We start from the raw sequence: 23,486 nt of genomic DNA, 5'->3' as shown, positions 1-23,486 counted from the left end.
TCTCTTCTGGAGGCCCAGAATCCCAGCGTCTTTTGTGGTTTAGCAACAACCTTTCACAAGTAAACCACCACCACCACATTTTCATAAAAAAGTACACACAAAATCTTAACAGTAGTTATCTTGAGGAGGTGACTATTTTTCTTTGTAAACTTTTTCTCAATTTTCTAAAATAAACATATTGGTGGGACAGTATATCAAGCCTCTGGAGTCAGACAACCCAAGTTAAAAACCTGGTTCTGACATTTATTTGTATGATGCTGGGCAAGTTGTTTATTTTCTATGTGACTCTGTTTCCTCATCTGTAAAAAATAGGAATGATGATAATATTTACCAAATAAGTGTATTGTGAGGATTAAGTAGGTTAACATCTGATAGACAGGCATTAAAGATAGGACCTTGAATACTTAAAATTGCTTTAAATTTTAGCTATTATTATCCATTACTCTATGAACAGAAAACATGGATTGGCAGCTCTGTATACAATCTGAAAGATGACACTATTAACCACAATGTTATGGTAGTAACTTTGGATTTCTCCATGTCTTCTCATGAAGTTGGCCTCTGGGGCCACTGAAATCTGACATTTAATCATCTTATCAATTTATTTTCCTCAAACTAAAATCCTTGGTTTTTTTTTTTTCCCTTTTCTTTCTCAGGGACAAGCTTTTTATTTCATGGAGCATGTATTAGTAAAAGTAACTTGGAGCAAAAGTAATTGTGGTTTTCCATTTTTGAAATTTGCCATTAGGTACTGGAAGACATTCTTAAATAAATGTGGTTATGTTATACACCATTTTAATGTGCATTTCTCACTTGATGTTTTTTTGCGAATGATTTTTTTTTCCAAACTTTAAATTTTAACTTTAAATAAATACAAATAAATTTGTATTGTATTTGTATTTTGTATTGTATTTGTATTGTATTTTGTATTGAGGTATAGCCAATAACAACGTTGTGGTAGTTTCAGGTGAACAGTAGAGGGACTCAGCCATACATGTACATGTATCCATTCTCCTCCAACCCCACTCCCATCCAGACTGGCACATAACATTAAGTAGAGTTCCATGTGCTATACAATATGTCCTAGTTGGTTATCCATTTTGAAAAAAGAAGCTTGTACATGACCTTTCCAAACTCACTAACTACCCCTTCCGCCCGACAACCATAAGCTCATCTTCTGTGAGTCTCTGTTTTGTAAGGAAATTCATGTGTATAATCTCAGATTCCACTGTATAAGGGATGTCATACAGTATTTCTCCTTCCATGTCTGACTTACTTCATATGTCAATATGACACCCTCTAGGTCCATCCATGTTGCTATAAATGGCATTATTTCATTTTTTTAATGGCTGAGTAATATTCCATTGTATATATGTACCATGTCTTCTTTATCCATACCTCTCTCAAAGGACATTTAGGTTGCTTTTATGCCTTGGCTATTGTAAACAGTGCTGCAGTGAACACAGGGTGCATGTGACCTTTCAGATGTTTTCCTCCAGATGTATGCCCAGGAGTGGGATTGCAGGGTCATATGGTAGCTCTACTTTTAGTTTTTTAAGGAATCTCCATACAGTTCTCCATTGTGGCTGTACCAATTTACATTACCACCAACAGTGTAAGGGGCTTTCCCAGTGGCTCAGAAGTAAAGAATCCACCTGCAATGCAGGAGATGCAGGTTTGATCCCTGGGTCAGGAAGATCCCCTGGAGTAGGGCATGGCAGCCCACTCCAGTATTCTTGACTAGAGAATCCCCTGGAAAGAAAAGCCTGGTGGGCTACTGTCCACAGGTCATAGAGAGTCAGACCCGACTGAAGCGACTGGGCTCACAACAGTGTAAGAGGGCTCCCTTCTCTCCACACCGTCTCCAGCATTTGCTGTTAATGGTGTTTCTGAAGATACCCATTCTGACCAGTGTGAAATGATATCTCATCATAGTTTTGATTTGCATTTCTCTAATAACTAGCTATGCTGAACATCTTTTCATGTGTCTGTTGGCCATCTGTATGGCCTCTTTGGAGAAATGTCTGTTCAGGTCTTCTGCTCATTTTTGCAGTGGGCTATTTTGAAGCTGTTAAGCATCGTAAGTTGTTTACAAATTTTGGAGATTAATCCCTTATCGGTCACATCATTTGCAAATATTTTCTCTCAACCTGTGGGTTGTCTTTTTATTATATCGTTTCCTTTGCTGTGCAAAAGCTTTTGAGTTTAAGTTGGTTCCAGCTGTTTATTTTTGTTTTTATTTCTATTATTCTGGGAGATGGGCCAAAAAAGATGCTGTGATTTATTTCAGAGAGTGTTCTGCCTATGTTTTCCTCTAGGAGTTTTATAGTGTCTGGTCTCACATTTAGGTCTTTATTCCATTTTGAGCTTATTTTTGTGTATAAAGTTAAAGAATACCATGATCAAATGGGATTCATCTCAGGGATGCAAGGACATTTCAACATTCACAAATCAATCAATGTGATAGACCACATCAACAAACTGAAAAATAAAAACCATATGATCATCTCAATAAATGCAGAAAAAGTTTTTAACAAAATTCAGAACCCATTTATGATAAAAAAACTTTCCAGAAAGTGGACATAGAAGGTACAAACCTCAACATAATAAAGGCCACATACAACAAACCTACAGGTAGCATCAAATTCAATGGGGAAAACCTGAAACCATTCCCTCTAAGATGAACAATAAAGACAAGGATGTCCACTCCCATCACTTCTATTCAACATAGTTTTGGAAGTCCTAGGTACAACAGTCAGAGAAGAAAAAGAAGTAAAGGAAATCTAAACTGGAAAAGAAGTTAAACTATCACTGTTTGCAGGTGACATGATACTATATATACAAGATCCAAAAGATAATACCAGAAAACTACTAGAACTCATCAATGAATCTGGTAAAGTTGCAGGTTAAAAAATTAACACACAGAAATCTGTTGCATTTATATACACTAACAATGAAAGATCAGAAAGAGAAATTCAAGAAGCAATTCCATCTACCATCACATCAAAAAGAACAAAATACCGAGGAATAAATCTATCTAAGGACACAAAAGACCTATACTCTAAAAACAGTAAGATGCTGATGAAAGAAATCAAAGACATAAAGAGATGGAAAGATATACCATGTTTGTGGATTGGAAGAATTAATATTGTCAAAATAACTATGCTGCCCAAGAAAATGTACAGATTCAGTGCAATCCCTATCAAATTGTCAATGGCATTTTTCACAGAACTAGAACAAACTAGAAAAAATTTTGAGTTTGCCTCAAAATTTGTACAGAGACACAAAATATCCTGAATAGCCACAATAATCTTGAAAAAGAAGAACAGGAACTGGAAGAATCAGGCTTCCTGATTTCAGACTATACTACAAAGCTATAGTCATCAAAACAGTATGGTTCAGGCACAAAAACAAAAATAGAGATCGACAAGAGGACAGAAAACCTATAAATAAGCCCATGAATCTATGGTCAATTAATCTATGACAAAGAAGGCAAGACTACACAATGCTGGAAAGACAAATCCTTCAACAGATGGTGCTGGGAAACCTGTAAACAGCCACATATTAAAAAAAAGAAAAAATAGAAATCATCCTTTGAATGTTGCTCTTTTCCTGGGCTAATGATATGTGGTACTATACTCTCATGATGAGGCTGGACAGCAGCAGCTCCCAGTCAGCCTCACCATCATGAAGGTAAACAACCAATACAGTGTCAACCACTTTGTACCCAACCATCCTGTTTTTCACTTTCAGTACAATATTCAATAAATTACGTAAGATATTCAACACTGTATTATAAAACGGGCTTTGTGTTCGATGAGTTTGCCTAACCACAGGCTAATGTAAGTATTCTGAGCACACTTAAAATAGGCTAGTCTAATCTGTGATATTCAATAGGTGTGTGGGAGTGTGCTCCCTCTCTTCAGTTGCGTCCAACTCTTTGCCCCCTATGGACTAGAGCCCGCCAAGCTCCTCTGTACATGGGATTCTCCAGGCAAAAATACTGGAGTGGGTTGCCATTCCCTACTCCAGGAGATCTTCCTGATCCAGGCATTGAACCCGTATCTCCTGCATCTCCTGCATAGAAGGAGGATTCTTTACCGCTAAGCCACCAAAAAAAAAGCCCATTCAATAGATAAGGTTGTATTAAATGAATTTTTGACTTACAGTATTTTCACCTTATGATGGGTTTATTACAATATAACCCCATCATGAGTTGAGGAAATGTCTCTCTGTTCTCTAATCAACTCCTTTAAGTTTTTGTGTCTGATGTTTATAGATTTTCAGTTTCTTCCATTATTACTGCATATCATCAGAAACTTCTGCTTCTAATATTCTGTGTTGCCAGAAGCTAGATACCCATGCCCAAAAGAACTGAGTCAATTCAGAGTTAAAGAACTCTGAAAGAAACCTTGGGCCTACCTATATACTTGAAAGCATGAACTTTGTGGTGTTTGTGCTCTGTGACCGGTTGCTAGCCTCCTGCTGTGTTCCCGATGCTAACAATGATGGTTAAATAAACTCTAGTTCAAGAAATATCAATATTATTATAGTTGTATCTGGAGTCTTGGCCTCTTTATCCTTTCCCAACAGATATTTAATACATTTATATTTTTAACAAATACTAAAAGCATGTGGACTTAAAAAAAAAACCTACAAAATCTAAACATCAGTATTTTGTTTCAAAAGCTAAGCTTTTTCTTCTTTCTCTCTTGGATACTTTAGCTGCCCTAAGAATTATTATTGTATACTTCAGCCACACCTCTTTCCTTGTGTGTTTATTTTGTCTGGAAACTATTAAAATAACTTATTTAAATCATACATATATACAGGGAACTATACTCAATATCCTGTGATAAACTATAATGGAAAAGAATATGAAATATATATATATAACAGAATCACTTTGCTGTATAGAAGAAATTAACACAAAATTGTAAATCAACTATACTTCAATAAAAGTTAAATATATATATATATATAAAAGTCAGGCATACATAAATTTGTGATTAATTCCACAAAACCTTCTAAATAGGTGTGTCATGTTTCCATTAAATGTTACTACAAATCTAGCAATTTTATAGGTGTCATTATTCACATATCAAAAAGAATCAAAATTTTATTTTATAGGTATATCCTATGTTTAAATGTTCCACTTAATTTTTTTCCACTTAATTTTTTTAAATTTATTTTTCATTGAAGGAGAATTGCTTTACAGAATTTTGCTATTTTCTGTCAAACTTCAACATGAATCAGCCATAGGTATACATATATCCCCTCACTTTTGAACCTTACTCCCATCTCCCTCCCCATCCCACCCCAAATGTGCCACTTAATTTGATTAAGGCTTTTAACAGCAAGAAATGGTGGCAAATAATTTTAGTGATTTCTTCATCTTTTTTAGCATTTTTAACTAGAAAAACAATTCAAGAGCTCAGTGTCACTTGAACAAATCACTACAATGAACAGAGATTAATCACTGTGTCTGTTGTAAATTAAACTGTTTAAACAGAGACATTTAGGGTGACTGAAGTAGAAAGATGAAAGTGTTTCCAGCTAAACTCAATTATATACAAATTACAGAGAGGCTGTATGGAAAGCAATAAAGGTTCTGACTTTAATCTCAAAAAGAAAGAAAACAAATTTCAGTAAGAACAGAGTCTTGATTTGATAAGGGAAGAGGGCTAAGCTTTTGCTAGAAAAATAAATGATAAAATTTGTATATATATATTATTAAATAGTTTGTTTCACTTGTTTTATTAAGAATATCTACTTAGTATTTTCTGCTGCAGGACAGAGTAGTCTGTGCAGATAATTTACAGAATATATTTCTTAACTTCTGTCATTATAATTGATTTATATTGTTTAAAATCTTATGATCACTGCTAAGGTCTATGTGTACATTACATGTATTTAAACTCTGGGGCAATAGATTATTTGTTTTTGCTTCTTTCTCAACATTTCCTATACTTACAGTTTTTTTTAAGGCTATGGTGGTTTTTCTTCTGTTTGGGCCATTTGGGATGTTTTGTTTTTCCTCACACTTTGTTCATGTTGTCCAGTCACTCAGTCGTGTCTGACTCTCTGTGAACCCATGGACTGCAGCACACCAGGCTTCCCTATCCTTCACTATCTCCTGGAGTTTGCTCAAAGTCATCGAGTCAATGATGCCATCCAACCCTCTCATTCTCTTGTGGCACTGTTCTCCTCATACAAAGTATAGCCATAAACATCTTTGTGTCAACTTCTTGACTTTTTCTTTGCTTAGTTCCTTGGAGTATGTTCACCAAAGTAAAATTTCCAGGGAAGGAAGCATGTTCAGCTTAATATCACTTATTATATCTTTCCAGAAAGATTTGGCTAAACTTACAGAGTGTTCAGCATTGTACCTGTTTCTCAATATACCTGCCATCATCATTTTACTATTATTATTTTTTGCTGTTTTTGTCATTTTTATTTCAATTTCATTTATTGAAGCTGTGATACATGAAAGAAATGAAAGTGTTAGTCTCTCAGTCATGTCCAACTTTGCAACCCCAAAGACTATAGCCCGCCAGGCTCCTCTATCCATGGAATTCTCCAGGCAAGAATACTGGAGTGGGTTGCCATTCCCTTCTCCAGGGGATCTTCCCAACCCAGGATCAAACTCGCCTCTCCTGCACTACGGGTTGTTTCCTGCACTGCAGGCTGTCTTTACCATCTGAGACACCAGGTCTTAAACAAAATACACCAAGAAACTACTGCAAAGTAATATGTTCTCATTTTCGTCATTCAGTAAACATTTATTGAGCATGTGCTATGTGCAAAGCACTGTGCTGGTCTAGACATATAAAGATAAAAGTAACTCCCTACCCTCATTGACTATGCCAAAGCCTTTGACTGTGTGGATCACAATAAACTGTGGAAAATTCTGAAAGAGATGGGAATACCAGACCACCTGACCTGCCTCTTGAGAAACCTGTATGCAGGTCAGGAAGCAACAGTTAGAAATGGACATGGAAAAACAGGCTGGTTCCAAATAGGAAAAGGAGTACGTCAGGGCTGTATATTGTCACCCCACTTATTTAACTTATATGCAGAGTACATCATGAGAAACGCTGGGCTGGATGAAGCACAAGCTGGAATCAAGATTTCTGGGAGAAATGTCAATAAACTCAGATATGCAGATGACACCACCCTTATGGCAGAAAGTGAAGAAGAACTAAAGAACCTCTTGATGAAAGTGAAAGAGGAGAGTGAAGAAGTTGGCTTAAAGCTCAACATTCAAAAAACTTAAGATGATGGCATCTGGTCCCATCACTTCATGGCAAATAGATGGGGACACAGCGGAAACAGTGACTGACTTTATTTTGGGGGGCTCCAAAATCACTGCAGATGGTGACTGCAGCCATGAAATTAAAAAGACGCTTACTCCTTTGGAAGGAAAGTTATGACCAACCTAGACAGCATATTGAAAAGCAAAGACATTACTTTGCCAACAAAGGTCCATCTAGTCAAAGCTATGGTTTTTCAGTAGTCACGTATGGACATGAAAGTTGGGACTATAAAGAAAGCTGAGCACAGAAGAATTGATGCTTTTGAACTGTGGTGTTGGAGAAGACTCTTGAGAGTTACTGCAAGGAGATCCAACCAGTCCATCCTAAAGATCAGCCCTGGGTGTTCATTGGAAGGACTGATGTTGAAGCTGAAACTCCAATACTTTGGCCACCTCATGCGAAGAGCTGACTCATTTGAAAAGACCCTGATGCTGGGAAAGATTGAGGGCAGGAGGAGAAAGGGATGACAGAAGATAAGATGGTTGGATGGCATCACCAACTCAATGGACATGGGTTTGGGTGAACTCCGGGAGTTGGTGATGGACAGGGAGTCCTGGCGTACTGCAGTTCATGGGGTCGCAAAGAGTCGGACACGACTGAGTGACTGAACTGAACTGAACAAGGTCTTACAGACTAGATTGTGGCATAGGGCCAGAGAGTTCACACAGCCCTGAGACTGAACACTGAAAGTACACTGCTGGCCCTGCCAGATGAAAGCAAACTGCTTCTGACAGTCTTTATTAAAAAGTGTACAGAAAAAAAAAAACATCAGATTAACAGCTGCAACAATATACCAAAAATTGTGTTGATTTGCTACAGGAATGAAACCACACCTGTAGAGCAGTTCCACTTAGACTTATCACCTGATTATGTTTATAGAAATCCACTCTCACTCTGTAAGATCTATCTGCCTTCTGGCCAGAGGCAAAATGAATAAAGATGTTGTTGAAATCACCACCCTCGCACCTTTATAGTTATTGCTGATGACACTAAGCTCTACAGTCCCTCTGGGAATGTAATATTGCTTTGGTAACAGAAGAATTTAGAATGGTTTATACTTCGCATTCCCTTCCATAAAAGCCTTTACTCCACAGGTCAGAGAACCCATGTGAGGATTCTGATAGTTACTGAGTATGTCTGTTTCAATTACACATTCCATCGCTGAGGAAATAACATAAGGTAAGGTTCAGGGACCCACCAGACCAACTGTGAAATAGACCCACAGCATACCTCCACTGATCTGACCATAAACTCCTAGTCTGTCTGGTAGAACACACTAGTTCTCCAGGCATTAGGGTCAATTCAGAACCAATATTTAACAGTGTCCCATAAATATGATTATTTCCCTCTTCCTTTTACACAAGCAACCTATTGAACAGTCACAGGTTCCTTGGGGAAGACTAGAAGGAGGATATGTAGTATTAGCATTTGGGGCTGTGAAACAGGGTCTGTCCTTAAGGAGATCTGACCTCTTTACTGCAGGGACTTTGGGTCTGTGAGCTGACTCAAATTTGGGAATTGGTTGAGGGGCCATGGCTCTCTACTGTGATGATTCGAGTCAAACTTTTGCTCAGCAAATCTAGAGCTTTTCCGCTTACATGCTGCTCACCACTTGCAACTCTAGGTACCTGATAATGAATTAGCTAAAATAAGATCATTTTGGCTTAGACTATGCTGATTACTACTTTGGCTTTGCTGCCCATTACAGTAATCATACTTTCCTTGTCTTTGCCAAATAAATGCTGCCACTTTACCCCTGCCAATCTACAATCTCATCATTCCCACTGAATTCAGGAAGCCCTGAAATTGCCACTGTCATTTCTGGCTTACAGAAAATCATTACCATAGATCTCTTCAAGGAGGCCAGGGCTCACTTCACAAATGTATTTCTCACAGCTTTGCAGAAGGAAGGAGATATATTTAGCAGGTGGATGAGCAGGATTAACATGGCTCTGGGGTAAAGAATCCGCCTGCCATTGCAGGAGACCCAGGTTGGATCCCTGGGTCAGGGGTAGGTCCCTGGAGGAGGAAATGGCAGCCCACTCCACTATTCTTGCCTTGGAAATCTCTTAAACAGAGGACCCCAGCGGGTTATAGTCTACAGGGTTACAAAGAGTCGGTCACAACTGAGCACACATGCACAGCACACATGAGCAGGATAAATCAAATTTAACATTCCAATCTCCCTAAGGCTTTGGATATCTTCTTAATCTCAACACTATGACATTTTGGACTGGACATTCCTTGTTGCGGAGGACTGTCTGTCCTATGCATTTTAGTAAGTTCAGCAGTATCCCTGTCCTCTACCCGCTAGATTCCAATGGTTACCCCCCCCCCCCACTGTGATAACCAAATTATCTCCAGACATTGCCAGATTCCCCTGGGCACCACAATGACACCAGTAAAGAAGAATCACTGCTCTACCATGGAAGTATACTAAGGAAGTTCTGGTATTTCAGCTTCTTTAAGTGGAGACTACTTTTTGGTCCAAGTTTCAGTCATTATCAGACAGATCAAAGGACTGTTTCTCCTGGCAAAGGAGTGTCTGTAAGATATTGGGACCCATTTTCACTGAAATCTGCCCATTCGTCCCCATCTCAATTTTCAGAGTCCTACTCCTTCCAAAGCAATGACCTAAACTTTAACACAAGAGGTTATGAGGCTGGAAATTTAATTTGTGTAGTAATTAATCACTTACAAGATTAGCCTCTGTGTATATTTTTCAAAAGTATCAATCTCATGGCTAAGGAGTTAATAGTTTCTTTTTGGAATGTCATAAAACTTTCAGGTCCCTCACACAAACTTAAGCTAGGAATTAAGAGCCATGAACCCAGGGACTTCCTTGGTGGTCCAGTGGCTAAGACTCTGAGTTTCCAATGAAGGCAGCCTGGGCTTGATACCTGGTCAGGGAATTAGATCCCACATGGTTCAAGTGAGACCTGGTGTGTCAGGTAGCGTTTAACAGGAGGCTTCCTGTGTGCTGTCCTACCTCTCTTGAGCCCTCTGTTCCTTATCAGTCCATGTTGGGTGAGAGGAGCAGGCAAGCCCCTCCCAGGACAGATATCAAAGAGATGGGATGCTTGCATAGGATTTCCTTCATTAGCTTTTCCATACAGTGAAAAGTAACTATTTTACAACCCTCTTTTCATATGGATAGCCTCCTGGCCTTATGTCCTTTATTGCTCCTAGCTTCCTTGGTAAACTTGTAAAGTCTGGTCTCTTGATCTTTATCTAAAGAAGCTACTGATATATATACTCTTACAGATTCCAATAAAGCACCTTTGCTCCATCAGAGCTTGGGTCCCCGTATCTCTCTTTCTCTCTCTCTCCCTCTTTCTATCTATTTCTGGCTGATTCCCTGGAGCATGAAAGCCAGCTATGTAACCCAGGAAATATTAGCTTCTTTCCTTCTTTCATTCTCTCATCGTCGACTCCGGGCCACCAGGTTCCAGTCCAATAAAGGACCAACACTGGTGCACCTTAATAAAGAAATAAAATTGCTTCTCAGAAACAACCCATGAACCCATCACATAGTTTTCCCAAGGTCTCCAGCACACTTATAAGTAACCAACTGTAGTATACTCCTTATTTCCACTAAATGTTCTATGGCAGTAAAAACTTGATCACCCAAAGCCTTGCTTTCTATAGGCACCTGATTAAGGGTATCTGCAAAGTGACAATTTTTTTAATGTTTTGCTAACGCATGCCATGGACTGCCGGCATACTCTTTGCCACCAGAGTTGGGTGAAAGGCCATTAACATCTTATATCAGATCAAGAGAACCCCAGAAAACCCAGAACCGATCCTCCTTGGAGTTATGTTCCTCTGGAAGCTTCTAATACCAAATTCTGTTCCAGTCTGTTCAGTCAGATAAGCAAAACTACTAGTTGTTTTGGTTGTTGTTTAATTGTTAAGTTGGGTCCAATTCTTTTGCAATCTCATGGACTGTAGCCAGGCTCCTCTCTCCAAGGGATTTCCCAGGCAAGAATACTGAAGTGGGCTGCCATTTCCTTCTAAAACTACTAGCAGTGATATATAAAAAGAGATGTATTATAAAGATATGACCTCAAGCAATTTGGGGAGCTGGTTAAACAGTCCATTTTAGGTTGTTGGTTGTATTTCTAATCCTGGCACCCAAAGTTAACAAGGCAGCAATTGAGAATGAAAAAGAAACTAGAATCTGCAAGGATGAACTAGAACTTACAAAGACAGGTGGAAACTTGAGTGAGAGTCTTGCTGACTCTAACTTTGATGGCATGACCTTTAGGAAAAGCTGGCAGCCTCTATCATGGAGCTAATTCACACCTGGCCCATGAGCCAGACAAGCTGTTTGTGGAGGAGATCCACAAGCACCTGAAGGATCTGTGGGCCTGACTGCTGCCCAACAACAGTGAGGTGAGCCAGCAGATAAACACCACACACAAACTGTAATAGCACCGCTCCGTACCAAGCCTTCCAAGTGCAAAAAGAACTGGCAGCTGCTGCTTTACCTTTTGGAGAAGGCAATGGCACCCCACTCCAGTACTCTTGCCTGGAAAATCCCATGGACAGAGGAGCCTGGTAGGCTGCAGTCCATGGGGTCACTACGAATCGGACACGACTGAGCAACTTCACTTTCACTTTTCACTTTCATGCACTGGAGAAGGAAATGGCAACCCACTCCAGTATTCTTGCCTGGAGAATCCCAGGGATGGGGGAGCCTGGTGGGCTGCCGTCTATGGGGTCGCACAGAGTCGAACACGACTGAAGAGACTTAGCAGCAGCAGCAGCAGCTTCACCTTTCACCTTCAAATCTCAAGCAAGATGCCACTCATGGCCAAGCTAACCCATAACTCTGCAGAGAAGGCAATTCTGGAAAACACAGTAGCAGGTTAACTGACATAAAACAAATCCCCCAACAGATTAACATAGCTGCTAGCTGAGGAGTAACAAGATGAAGCCAGCCACTGAAGGATTTAAACAGGGGAGTAAAATAGAATAGCAGTGAAGAAAGATGCCTGCTGGGGGATTTCCCTGGCAGTTCAGTGGTTAAACTTCCAATACAGGAGGCATGGGTTCAGTCCCTAGTCGGTGGGAATTAAGATCCTGCATACCACACTGCAGAGCCAAAACCAAACCTAAAAAGCTTTACCAGTAGTAGGCTGACTATAGTACATTTACGTGGTTTACAACTGCACATTTTGAGGGGCATGCTCAACACTTATTTTTTAAATTTTAATTGGCGGCTAATTACTTTATAATATTGTGGTGGTTTTTGCCATACATTCACGTGAATCAGCCATGGGTGTACATGTGTTCCCCATCCTGAACCTCCCTCCCACCTCCCTCCCCATCCCATCCCTCAGGGTCATCCCAGTGCACCAGCCCTGAGCACCCTGTCTCATGCATCAAACCCGGACTGGTGATCTATTTCACATATGATAATATACATGTTTCAATGCTATTCTCTCAAATCATCCCACCCTCATCTTCTCCCACAGAGTCCAAAAGTCTGTTCTTTACATCTGTGTCTCTTATGCTGTCTCGCACATAGGGTCATCGTAACCATCTCTCTAAATTCCATATATATGCGTTAAGATACTGTATTGGTGTTTTTCTTTCTGACTTACTTTGCTCTGTATAATAGGCTCATTTCATTCACCTCATTAGAACTGATTCAAATGCATTCTTTTTAATAGCTGAGTAATATTCCATTGTGTATATGTACCAGTTTTCTTATCCATTCGTCTGCCAATGGACATCTAGGTTGCTTCCATGTCCTGGCTATTGTAAACAGCCAACACACTTACTTATATACACTTACCTATGGGAGGCAGAAACCTCACATATAATATAATCTATATATAGGTCTCACACTCAGAAGACAGATCTAACTTGCTTACCAGTGAAGCAACAGGTGTGAATGAGGTGAGAAAAGGGCTGGGATCAGAGCTCTGGGGAACACCTACAGTTAAGAAGTAGTGTGGGTGTGGAGTCAGTTGTGTCCAACTTTTTGCAACTCCATGGACTGTAGCCCACCAGAAATTTTCTGTCTGTGGAATTTTCCAGGCAAGAATACTGAGTTGGTCCAAGTGGGTTGCCATTTCCTACTCCAGGGGATCTTCCTGAATTAGGGATTGAACCTGCATCTCCTGCATTGGAAGGCAGATTCTTTACCACTGCGCCACCTATAAAGCCTTAAGAGGTAGGCAAAAGGTTAATAACTGTGTCTAATAAACACAGGGAAATGAGCCATATAATTTCTCTTTGAACCTGAGAATGTTATTTCCATAGATACCACAATGATTCAAGTTTAAACATTTTTTGGCTTGAATTTTATGCATCTTTGACAGTTACTTACAGTACTATTTCATTTGAAAATGATGCAGACATCTGCCTCATTTTGCTATCTGATTGGGATGAGAACAATGAACTTACTGACACTTTAGACTCTGTGTACTCTGTAGTTATTAACAAGAAGTGTCATAAATAAAGCAGAAGGAAAATGAAGCAAAGGTTTTGTTTAGACAACCTAAGATAGCTGATGCCTTGACAACTGTTATGGAATGTAGTTTAAATCTGCTGCTCCCTATCTTGCTTTGGGTATGAACATTTGCTGACTTCCCTGGAATTCACTGAATCAGCTCTTCCTCATGCTATCTTTCCAGGCCCTCCCCGCTTTGTGCAGGGCCCTGGGACCTCATCCTTGAGGAAGATGTACACCTGTCTCATCTGCCTAAACACAGCTAATTCACCCACTCAATGGTAAATCCCTAGAATCAGGGATTACAATCCATTCACTTTCCTTTTTATCAGAATACCAAGTACAATACTGAGAACAATACTGAATAGATGTTTGCTAAGTAGAAGTGCTTATTGTTTTTATCTCAAGATCTTGCCAAATCTTCCCACTTTCCCTTCTAATATTTTAAAATTCAAACTTTAGGGTGGCATAGTAACATCATAAACTCAGATTTATACTTATCCTAAAGGGCTCTTGGGAGAAGGCAGTGGCACCCCACTCCAGTACTCTTGCCTGGTAAATCCCATGGATGGAGGAGCCTGGTAGGCTGCAGTCCATGGGGTCGCTAAGAGTTGGACACAACTGAGCGACTTCATTTTCACTTTTCACTTTCATGCATTGGAGAAGGAATTGGCAACCCACTCCAGTATTCTTGCCTGGAGAATCCCAGGAACGGGGGAGCCTGGTGGGCTGCCGTCTATGGGGTCGCACAGAGTTGGACACGACGAAGTGACTTAGCAGCAAAGGGCTCTTAGATTTTTTTTTTTTCTCCCCCAGTTCTGGAGTCAGCTGGATCCAAGCCAAAAAATAATAAGATAGAGGACATTTGCTTTCAATTGTTTTAGAAAAAATACAAGTGATGAAATTCACTGTTTCCTATCCATACTCTATCGATATACAACTTTTTGCTTATAGGTGTTCTCTACTCTATAAGGATTACAAAAAATGAAGCCACATATAAGAAAAATAAGAAGTCTTCTGAAAAGTATTTACAAAAAATGAATTTTCAATATGTAGCAAATTATACTGCAGAAATTTCAGTCAGAATTCTCACAGCCTTCAATTTTTTTAAGACGTTGATTTCCAAATCAACTATCATAAATAGTCAACTCAAAAATAACTTTGTTGATGTCCTTTAGAACCTAGGACATGATTTTCTGACTTTTTAAAATTTTTATTTTCTAGTTAACAGCAGAAAATAATCTATATTATGCCAAATCAATCTGAAAATTAGGAGTTATCTAATGGCTACAGAAAAATTTTCACTATCCATATTAGACAAGATGCTCTATTCATCACTTAATTCTCTCCAAACAGGGCAGGGTAATTGAGACTTTCATAAACTCCTTTTTAGAATGGGCAAAAATTACATCAGAGGCGAATGAATGGCCATGTTGTTATTTAAATTTGGTTCAGCTGGGAGGCTGTGTGTGGGAGTGTACCAGACAAGCAGAGGGACACACGCAGGTTAGCACAGGTTAGCGTGCTGCCTGGGGCTCAGTGAAATTAAAAAAAAAATAAATGGTTCATCACTGTGCACGTCACTCTTATACAGAAACCTGACTAATTTACCACAAACATAAATGCCTAACATTTAAATATTTGTGTATTCATCTTTATACTTCTCGAAAGTATGTCTGGGAGTACAGAGGTAAACTCCAAAAAAAAAAATCCCTTTTACCTCAAATGGCAGTATTGTGGGAGTGGAAAGAATTTAGTCCATTTGTGCTACTGCTAATCTGGTACGATACAGCAGAAAACACAAGAAACAAAGAAGATAATAAACGTGAAGTATATCCGAGGCCTCAAGCTCCTCTGTAAGCCTAGGGTTCTAAAAACTAGTTCCACCTTGTTGAAGTCATAACCATTGTGCCTCAGATTTATTCTGACTCCAGGCCTGGGAAAGAAATGTGCTTAGTCACTCAGTCGTGTTCGACTTGTTGTGACCCCATGGACTGTACAGCCTGCCAGGCGCTTCTGAGAAAGAAAACCAAAGGAAAAAAAAAAGTACCCACTGAGATTAAATCAAGAATGCCAAGGTAAAAAAACAAAAAGTGCACTAAAATGCATGTAATATGATCGGTGGTCATGATTTCCTCTTCTTTATGTTTTCTGTAGTGGATAAATACTCTGACTGGAAGGTCAAGTCTAGTATTTGGGGAAGGAAGGGAAAGAAGCAACAACATTGAAAATATATCTGCATTCTAGACATTAACTCACTGTTCTGTGTATTATATACACTCTTCTCTACTGGCTCAGGGTAATTATTTTTAAAGTTGTCATCTGTACCTACTATGAGGCTCTTCAAGTGCCACCAACAAACAGACATGTTTCAGTCAACACTGTCCTCTTTAGAAAACAGGCGAGGAAAGAATGCAACTACGCTACTTCACTAGAGTAAACATTCCAGCAGTTGGCTCTAAGATGTTCCATGAAATCAGGAAATTTTAAGACCTCTGGCATAGAAATGTCATCCCTCATGTTGATTACACACTGAATATACTTCTAATCAGGCTACCAGAAAGATCCCCCTCTCCCAAAACATGCTCAGCATTAAAAACAGATGAACTGAAGTGTTAACTCAGAAATGGGCTCTTCTCAAAACCCAAAAGATCCCAGAACTTTGTGATAATCTTACTCTGAAAGTACTAATGTATTTATTGCTTGAAAAAAGCAATGAAAAATATTAAAACTAGCTATACATAAGAGCTCAAAAATTATGCTTAAATTAAAATGTAAAATCATTTATGGAGAAAAGTATGCAGGAAGCCCATTTACCCACATTAGCTTTGCCAAACAGGGGAGGTCACTGAGGGAAGACCCTATAAACAGATACAAACCTGAATTTGTACAATACTTCTGGGACAAAGGCTTGGTGTTTAATATCATAATGTTTAAAACTGAGGCTATTTTTATCAGCTGCTATAACCTCTGATGCCTCCCTGACTATTGGGTATGCTCTGACTACTTTTTTATTAGGCCAGCACACAGTTATATAGCAGCAGCTGTTCAGTAACAACTATTCAATTGCATTTTTCTGACATCCTGGATATATACTATCAGAGTATCCTTTTACAAATTGACTCCATAGTGTTAAACCTCAGAAACTGAGTGAGTATATGAATCTAGGTTAATCTTAAGATTGAATATATTGGGACTCCCCCTTGTGGTCCAGTGGTTAAGACTCTGCACTTCCACTGCAGGGGTCGGGGGGCGTGAGTTCCATCCCTGATGGGGAATCCCATATTCCACACAGCGGGGTCAAAAAAGGGGGGAGACTGATTATATTATTTTCTATATAAGCATGTATCATGAAATCCAGACTGTAAATCATAAGGAATGATTAAATATTAACTTAGCAAAAACGTTTGTCCAAGACTTAACTGTTAGACATCAGTCTCCTCCACTGGTTTTAGCATGATTTGGCTTGCTTTATTATACAGTTTTCCGATTACAGGAGTTGTATGACCTGAGAGGTATACTGATAAATTTTTGCTGTAAACTCTAGTCTGTTCCTAATAAGATACAATTTAAAAACGGAGAAAAGCTACAGAAACCCCTCAAGTACTTAATCTCTATTTAACCAACCACCTTATCTTTTTATGAGTTGTAAAACAGGATTCTTTCTGCTTTTTTTTTTCTTTTCCCAAACATCCTCTGGTAATGAAACGACTGAGAAATGGAACTGCCCAGGGAAGGAGAAAAAAATGCAACAAACTGATTCATATAGAGTTGCTGTCTCTGTAAAAAGAAACCAAAACACTGAAACTCATTTTTTAAGTCTCTTTTTCAAATAAAAGCTGATAAATGAGGTTAATTCAGTTTTACTTTTAAGATCAGAAGGTCTCTATCGTGGGTTGCAAGGCTATTGCTCTTATCAGAAGTTTCAGGGGTCACAAATTAGAAATGAGGGAATTTTACGAATCAGAAAAAAATCCGTGCCACTTACAGGATCAAATAATTATAAATGACAAAGGCAATGTCTGGATTTTTTTTTTAAAGTCTTATTGAAATGTGCAAAGTTTTAAAGTAAGGCAGCGAGGTTTATGCTGAGAGAGGAAAATGATGCTCAAACATACAAAGCCTGCGGGGTTTCCAAAGGCAAAGCCTTTGGGGCTGGAAGGAAAGGAGCGAAGGCACAGACTGTATTCCATTAAAAATGGATAGCTGCCATTCAGCGTAAGCCAACTGCACTTTCATGAAGAGGTGTGAGCCTGGTGTTAAAAAGGTTCTGACTTTTCAATCAGATCAATATGCAGAAACTTTCTGCAGAAAGTTTTAAGTATTAAATGTTTTATTATAAAAATGTTATGGAAAAAAATTCTGGTTAGGAAGAAGAGTCAAAAAAAATTTATAACCCATACGTGGGCAGGCAGTGTATGACACGTGGACCAATCTTCCAAGTCCCAGTGTAGGTCTAATCTCATACTACTTGGTATAAATAAACTTAAAATGCTTAGCATTCCCTAGGAGAGTCAGCGGTAGAAACATCAGCCACTCCAGGAAATAAGACTTTGGCCTAGATATGGTGTCTGGAGTATTAATGGGAAAAGCGGGAAGACAAGACATGGTAGGACTATACACACATTAGAAAGAAAACTAATACCTCCATTATCTTATGTTGGGCTTTATAAAGTTCAATGTTAGAATTCTTTTTATACCTACACTGCTAGAATGGGCTGAGTTACAATGCAGCATGGAAAACTGATTATTGATTAAAGTATGATTTCTGGATATTGTTACTAGGTAGTAAGCTCTTTGGAAAATACCATCATATCTCTAAAAAAAATTCAAGAAAAACAACAATAGAGAAAAATAATAATCACAGAGCACACCAACAACCAGGATGAAATAAGACATAAAAGAAATGTCTTCTTTTGGAAATGATGTGCTAGTACCAGCAGTTACCAAGGGTTGGTTGATTGAATCCAAGTCAAGTTTAACTGGCCACAGTCAAGTATCACTTTAAAAGTCAGTCTATTTGACCAGTTCATTCTGAAAAAGAGCAGTGCTCTTCTTCCTTTGTTACATGTGATTTAGACAAAATAAATATGATTTATCTGAACAAATTTGTTTAAAAAATACAAAATATCATTTTTATATAAAACTCTACCCAAACCAGTAAGTTCAGGTTTACATAAAAATACACACAGATATATTTTTAAAATTCCAAAAGTCCAGACACAAGCCCATAGGGGTGTGTGGCCATCATAGGCTAATCATTTAACTCTGGCAGTTGCAGGACTATTGTGAGGTGGGTGGGTCTCTGACCTACACTTAACAGCTGTCAGCTTTAATACCCTTCCCATGAGGAAATTTTTACCTTTTGTTCAAAATGTTTGAACAAAACTCACCACTGAACAAACAGATATGTTAACAGGACACTTGGCACAAAAGGGCTAAGAGAAAGTGGGTCTTATATAGTCCCTCAGGCTGTCAGTCATCTAGACACAAGTGAGTCAGCATCCATGGTGTTCAGAAGGTAGAGTTCAGGTTGAACTGTCAATCCCAGATGGTACTGAGGACAAAAAGATGGAAAAGGGTTAGACTGATTTATAAGTATTTAAAATTGACATTTAAATATATATAATCAGTATATAAAAGTAGCTTTTATTTCAGTTCTGCTATACTGATTTTCTTTCAGAAAATAAATGGCTTATAGATATATGAATGGTTTACTATATATAAAGTAATTGATAGGTGCTGAAATAGTTAAGGATTTGTTAATGCCAAATACAAAATTTGCACTTTAACTATTCTTGTGACATATTCTACCTCAGCATGGTTGTTTCTGATCAGGATATTAAGAGCAAATGTACTGCGAGTTTTTATACCTTAATACTAAGTGTGTTAGAACTCAAATTTCAGGGAATTCCCTGGCGGTCCAGTGGTTAGAACTCTGGACCTTAGTGCTTTCCCTGCAGACAGTTCAGGTTCAATTCCTGGTTAGGGAACTAAGATCCCACAAGCTGCACAGAACGGCCGAAAAAGAGAAAAGAAATCAAAGTTCAAATGGTCTAAATTCTGAGCCCTATTGTCTGGGCTCTAATTATCCTTTGGCACCTGAGCAGAGAAAAGCCTTTCATTAAACGAAAGAAAGAAACATAAAATGGCATGTGCTAAGAGAAAAGGAGACAGTCTACGGATCCCAGACATTTATCAGACTTTATAAGAATTACTTTAGCTGCCTTTAAAACACATTGCCAGGAACTTCCCTGGTGGTCCAGTGGTTAAGAATCAGCCTTGGCAGGCAGAAGGTTTGACCCCTGGTTAGGGAACTGTGATTGCACATTCCTGGAGGCAACTAAGCAAGCTCTGGCTCTGGAGCCCACAAGCAGCAACTAGAGAGAAGTCTGTGCACAGCAATGAAAGATCCTGCGAGATGCAACCAAGACCCAAGGTGGACAAAAAATAAATATGAAAACAAAGCAAAAAAATATATTGTCAGACTCACTCCAGGAGGCCTAATCCAGATGATTTGTATTGGCATTTGTGAAGTTGTAGCTTACTCTTTTTCTCTCCTTTGCATTCACTGTGGGACAATCACTGAGTCTCCTTTTAGCCCTACTGGTATCACCAGGGGTTTGAGGAATGTTGCTGCCCCTTGCTACCTACAGCCTTTTTTGGGCCCTTCAGTCATCTCATCTGAATAGAGACTGAACCTTCTGTTGTAAGAATCAAATGAGATCACATGAGTGCTCAGGATGCCAAATGCACACTACAAATTGATAGAAATATTTCTAGCAGAATATAGTGCAAAAGGCACTGGGGCTAGGATCAAGCTTCAACTCTGCCATTTCCTATGACCTTGAGCAAGTTATGTATCCTTCTTGGGCCTTATCCAACTCATTTGTAAAACAGAAATAAATGGTGTACTTTAAAATGCCAAGGACATTAACAAACTATCTCATTGTGTATGTGTGGTGGTGGGTGTGATGTCGTGTACGACTCTGTGATCCCATGGACTACAGCCCGCTAGGCTCTTCTGTCCATGGAATTTTCCAGGCAATAATACTGGAATGGGTTGCCATTTTGTAGTCCAGGGAATTTTCATGATCCAGGGAGTGCCCCACGTCTCTTGCGTCTCCTGCACTGGCAGGCCGATTCTTGACCACTACACCACCTGGGAAACCTATCTCATTTTAGTCTTCAATAATTTTTTAGACATTAAAAATGCCTATCAGAGGTTTATGATGACTGTGTGAAGATGAGACAAAATGGGGCCCATGATAAAACTATTCTCAACTAGAAGGCTAGCTAGGAACTAGAGTCACACTGGAATTAGGGCAGAATCACAGCACTTCAGATTTCAGCCTTTATACTTACTTCAGGGTTTTACGACACAGGTTTTAGTAACCAAGAGCAATTGTCAGATACACTGACAATCCACTGCAGCCTTTTCTTAAGTGAACTAAGGTGGTGGGGTGGGTGTGTAGTAAGCAAGGGCTGCATTTTTAGCCCCATGACCTCCAGGTTGTATCACTTGATGGCTTAGTAGAGAAAACTCCTTCACTGGAAAAGTTTATTGTATTGCTCAGGGATACTGGGAAATGGAACTAAATAGCTGAGGAACTGGCTAAATCTTTCAAGGGCAGAGAGGTACACAAATGAATATCAGTTCTTACTTGTTGCTGGCCCTGCCTATTTTCCACACCCACCAGAAAAAGCATTCAGGTACTTTTGAAAATTCAGCACAGACCAAACAAAATTAGTCTATTAATTGGCAACTTTTGACCTAAAACATATTCTAGCACTCATCAGACTATTAAGAGAAGTATCTTTGATACTGTTCTTAGTGCAGCTAAACACCAAAGCTTGGTGTCTAAAGTGCACTATTAAGTGTATACTACGTATTGTATAGCATGATTAGTAAAAATAACACGGGTTCTGGAATTAAGCTAGTCAGGCACAAATGCCAAATGCCTACTGATTAGTGATGTGTTATTTTAGTTTCTGGCCCTTCAGTTGCCATATATATACATATATATATTAATATATATATATATATATATATATCCTTTTGCTGTAAGAATTATATGAGATCATATGAGTGCTGACGGCTTCCCAGGGGGCTCAGAGGTAACAAATCTGCCTGTCGATGCAGGAGATCCAAGAGATGCGGGTCCAATTCCTGGGTTGGGAAGATCTCCTGGAGTAGGAAATGGCAACCCACTTCCATATTCTTGCCTGTAAAATCTTATGGACATAGGAGCCTGGTGGGATATAGTTTATAGGGTTGAAAAGAGTCAGACACGACTAAACCTGCATGCACACACACACACACACACACACACACAGAGTGCTTAGAACCCAACTACCATAATAATGTGTTATTTTTAATGTTCCAAAGCTAAGGTGTCAAAAGAAGGTAACACATCTGGATTCACTGGTCCTGTCCAAGGAAGGAACACAAAGTACTGCAGAGAGCAGCGCTAAAGAAAGTCTCAAATCAGGATCTTCAAAGTGTGATGCACCCTATTTTAGCTATGAAATTACACCCAAATAAAGAGTTGCCTGGTATCTTAGTGGTTGGAATTCTAAGCTTTTATGCCATGAGCCCAATCCCTGCCATAGGTTCAATCCCTGGGTAGAAGCTAAGATCCCAGAAGGCATATGGCAGAGCCAAAAAAAGATTTAAAAAACAAAACAAAAGCAAGGTAAGAAGGGTGAGTTAAATAAGGAAGGACAACACGGAAAATAAAATTCTCAGATAACTTCTATGGTGTTATTTACAGGATTTAGTTCCTATAAAACTTGCGACAGAGAAAGGGAAAATGAAGTTCTAGTGACAATCTTGGACAAAATAAGGGTTGACTTAGTTTTTCATGCCATGTGTTTGGTGACAAGCCTAGTAATTTACTGTGTCTGAGTTTTGTATTTATATCCGGTCTTTGTATTTATATGCTTTCCTTTCTAAGTTAAACAATTTTCCTTTCATCTTCCAAACACTCATACTTTTTACTGGCAGCATATACAGAATATAAACGCCTACCTCAATGGTGAAACAAGACTACAGACAGAAAAATGTTCAGTTTAGAGCAGAAAAAGGCAGAATGACAATTTTTTTCTCAATTTTAAATATTGTAATGATGTAACCTTTAGCAATGGCAAAACTAATTAAATTGGTGATAAAAATTAGTGCTTGGTGTCTATAATTCATCAAGTCTTCTGGGAACTAAACCTATATTAAGCGTTGAACAAATTGAATTTGAACCTCAAGAGTCTCCTCATATACATTTTTTTTCAAAGGTAAATACAACAGAAATACATGATCCCAGGCAGGATCAATCTGAGAACATGAAACCACACGTTCGGAGGAACACTGGACATGAAAGGCTGAATATAAACATGAAGAGCTGACTATAAATTACACGCAGAATTTTTATTCCGTGGAGGCTCAGCACCCCTAACACCTAGGTGTCCAGGGAAGTCAACTGTATTCCTCTATCCCTTCTAAAGAGAAAAATCACGAACAGTGTGAATCCAGTATGTCAATCCAGGTGGTAATTGATGTTTCAGTATTTCAAAGTTGTTGAGATCCCACTCATAGAGTACTTTCAAGGTTTAAAAAAAATATTCAGGAAACCAAATTGGAAAAAGGAAAAAAAACCTTTTTAATTACAAACCAAGTTTACATACTGTTAAATGGTCACTAAAAGCTCACTGTA

General features: G+C 38.9%; 1 protein-coding gene across 8 annotated transcripts in view; it reads right to left on the bottom strand.

The window, feature by feature from the left end:
• Positions 1–17,228: 17,228 nt before the first annotated feature.
• The window catches only part of SLC11A2 (solute carrier family 11 member 2), a 33,257-nt gene continuing 26,999 nt past the window's right edge, over positions 17,229–23,486 (bottom strand). For all 8 annotated transcript variants that reach the window (XM_061127764.1, XM_061127806.1, XM_061127797.1 and 5 more), the window contains one exon: positions 17,229–19,336. In XM_061127764.1, the coding sequence (XP_060983747.1) occupies positions 19,259–19,336 (78 nt within the window). In that variant the 3' untranslated portion in view covers positions 17,229–19,258. The remainder of the gene's footprint in view (positions 19,337–23,486) is intronic.

This window comes from Dama dama, chromosome 3, assembly GCF_033118175.1.
Source record: "Dama dama isolate Ldn47 chromosome 3, ASM3311817v1, whole genome shotgun sequence".
NCBI lineage: Eukaryota > Metazoa > Chordata > Mammalia > Artiodactyla > Cervidae > Dama > Dama dama.
Note: the sequence above shows the minus strand (reverse complement) of the source record. Positions and strands in the feature narration are given on the sequence as shown.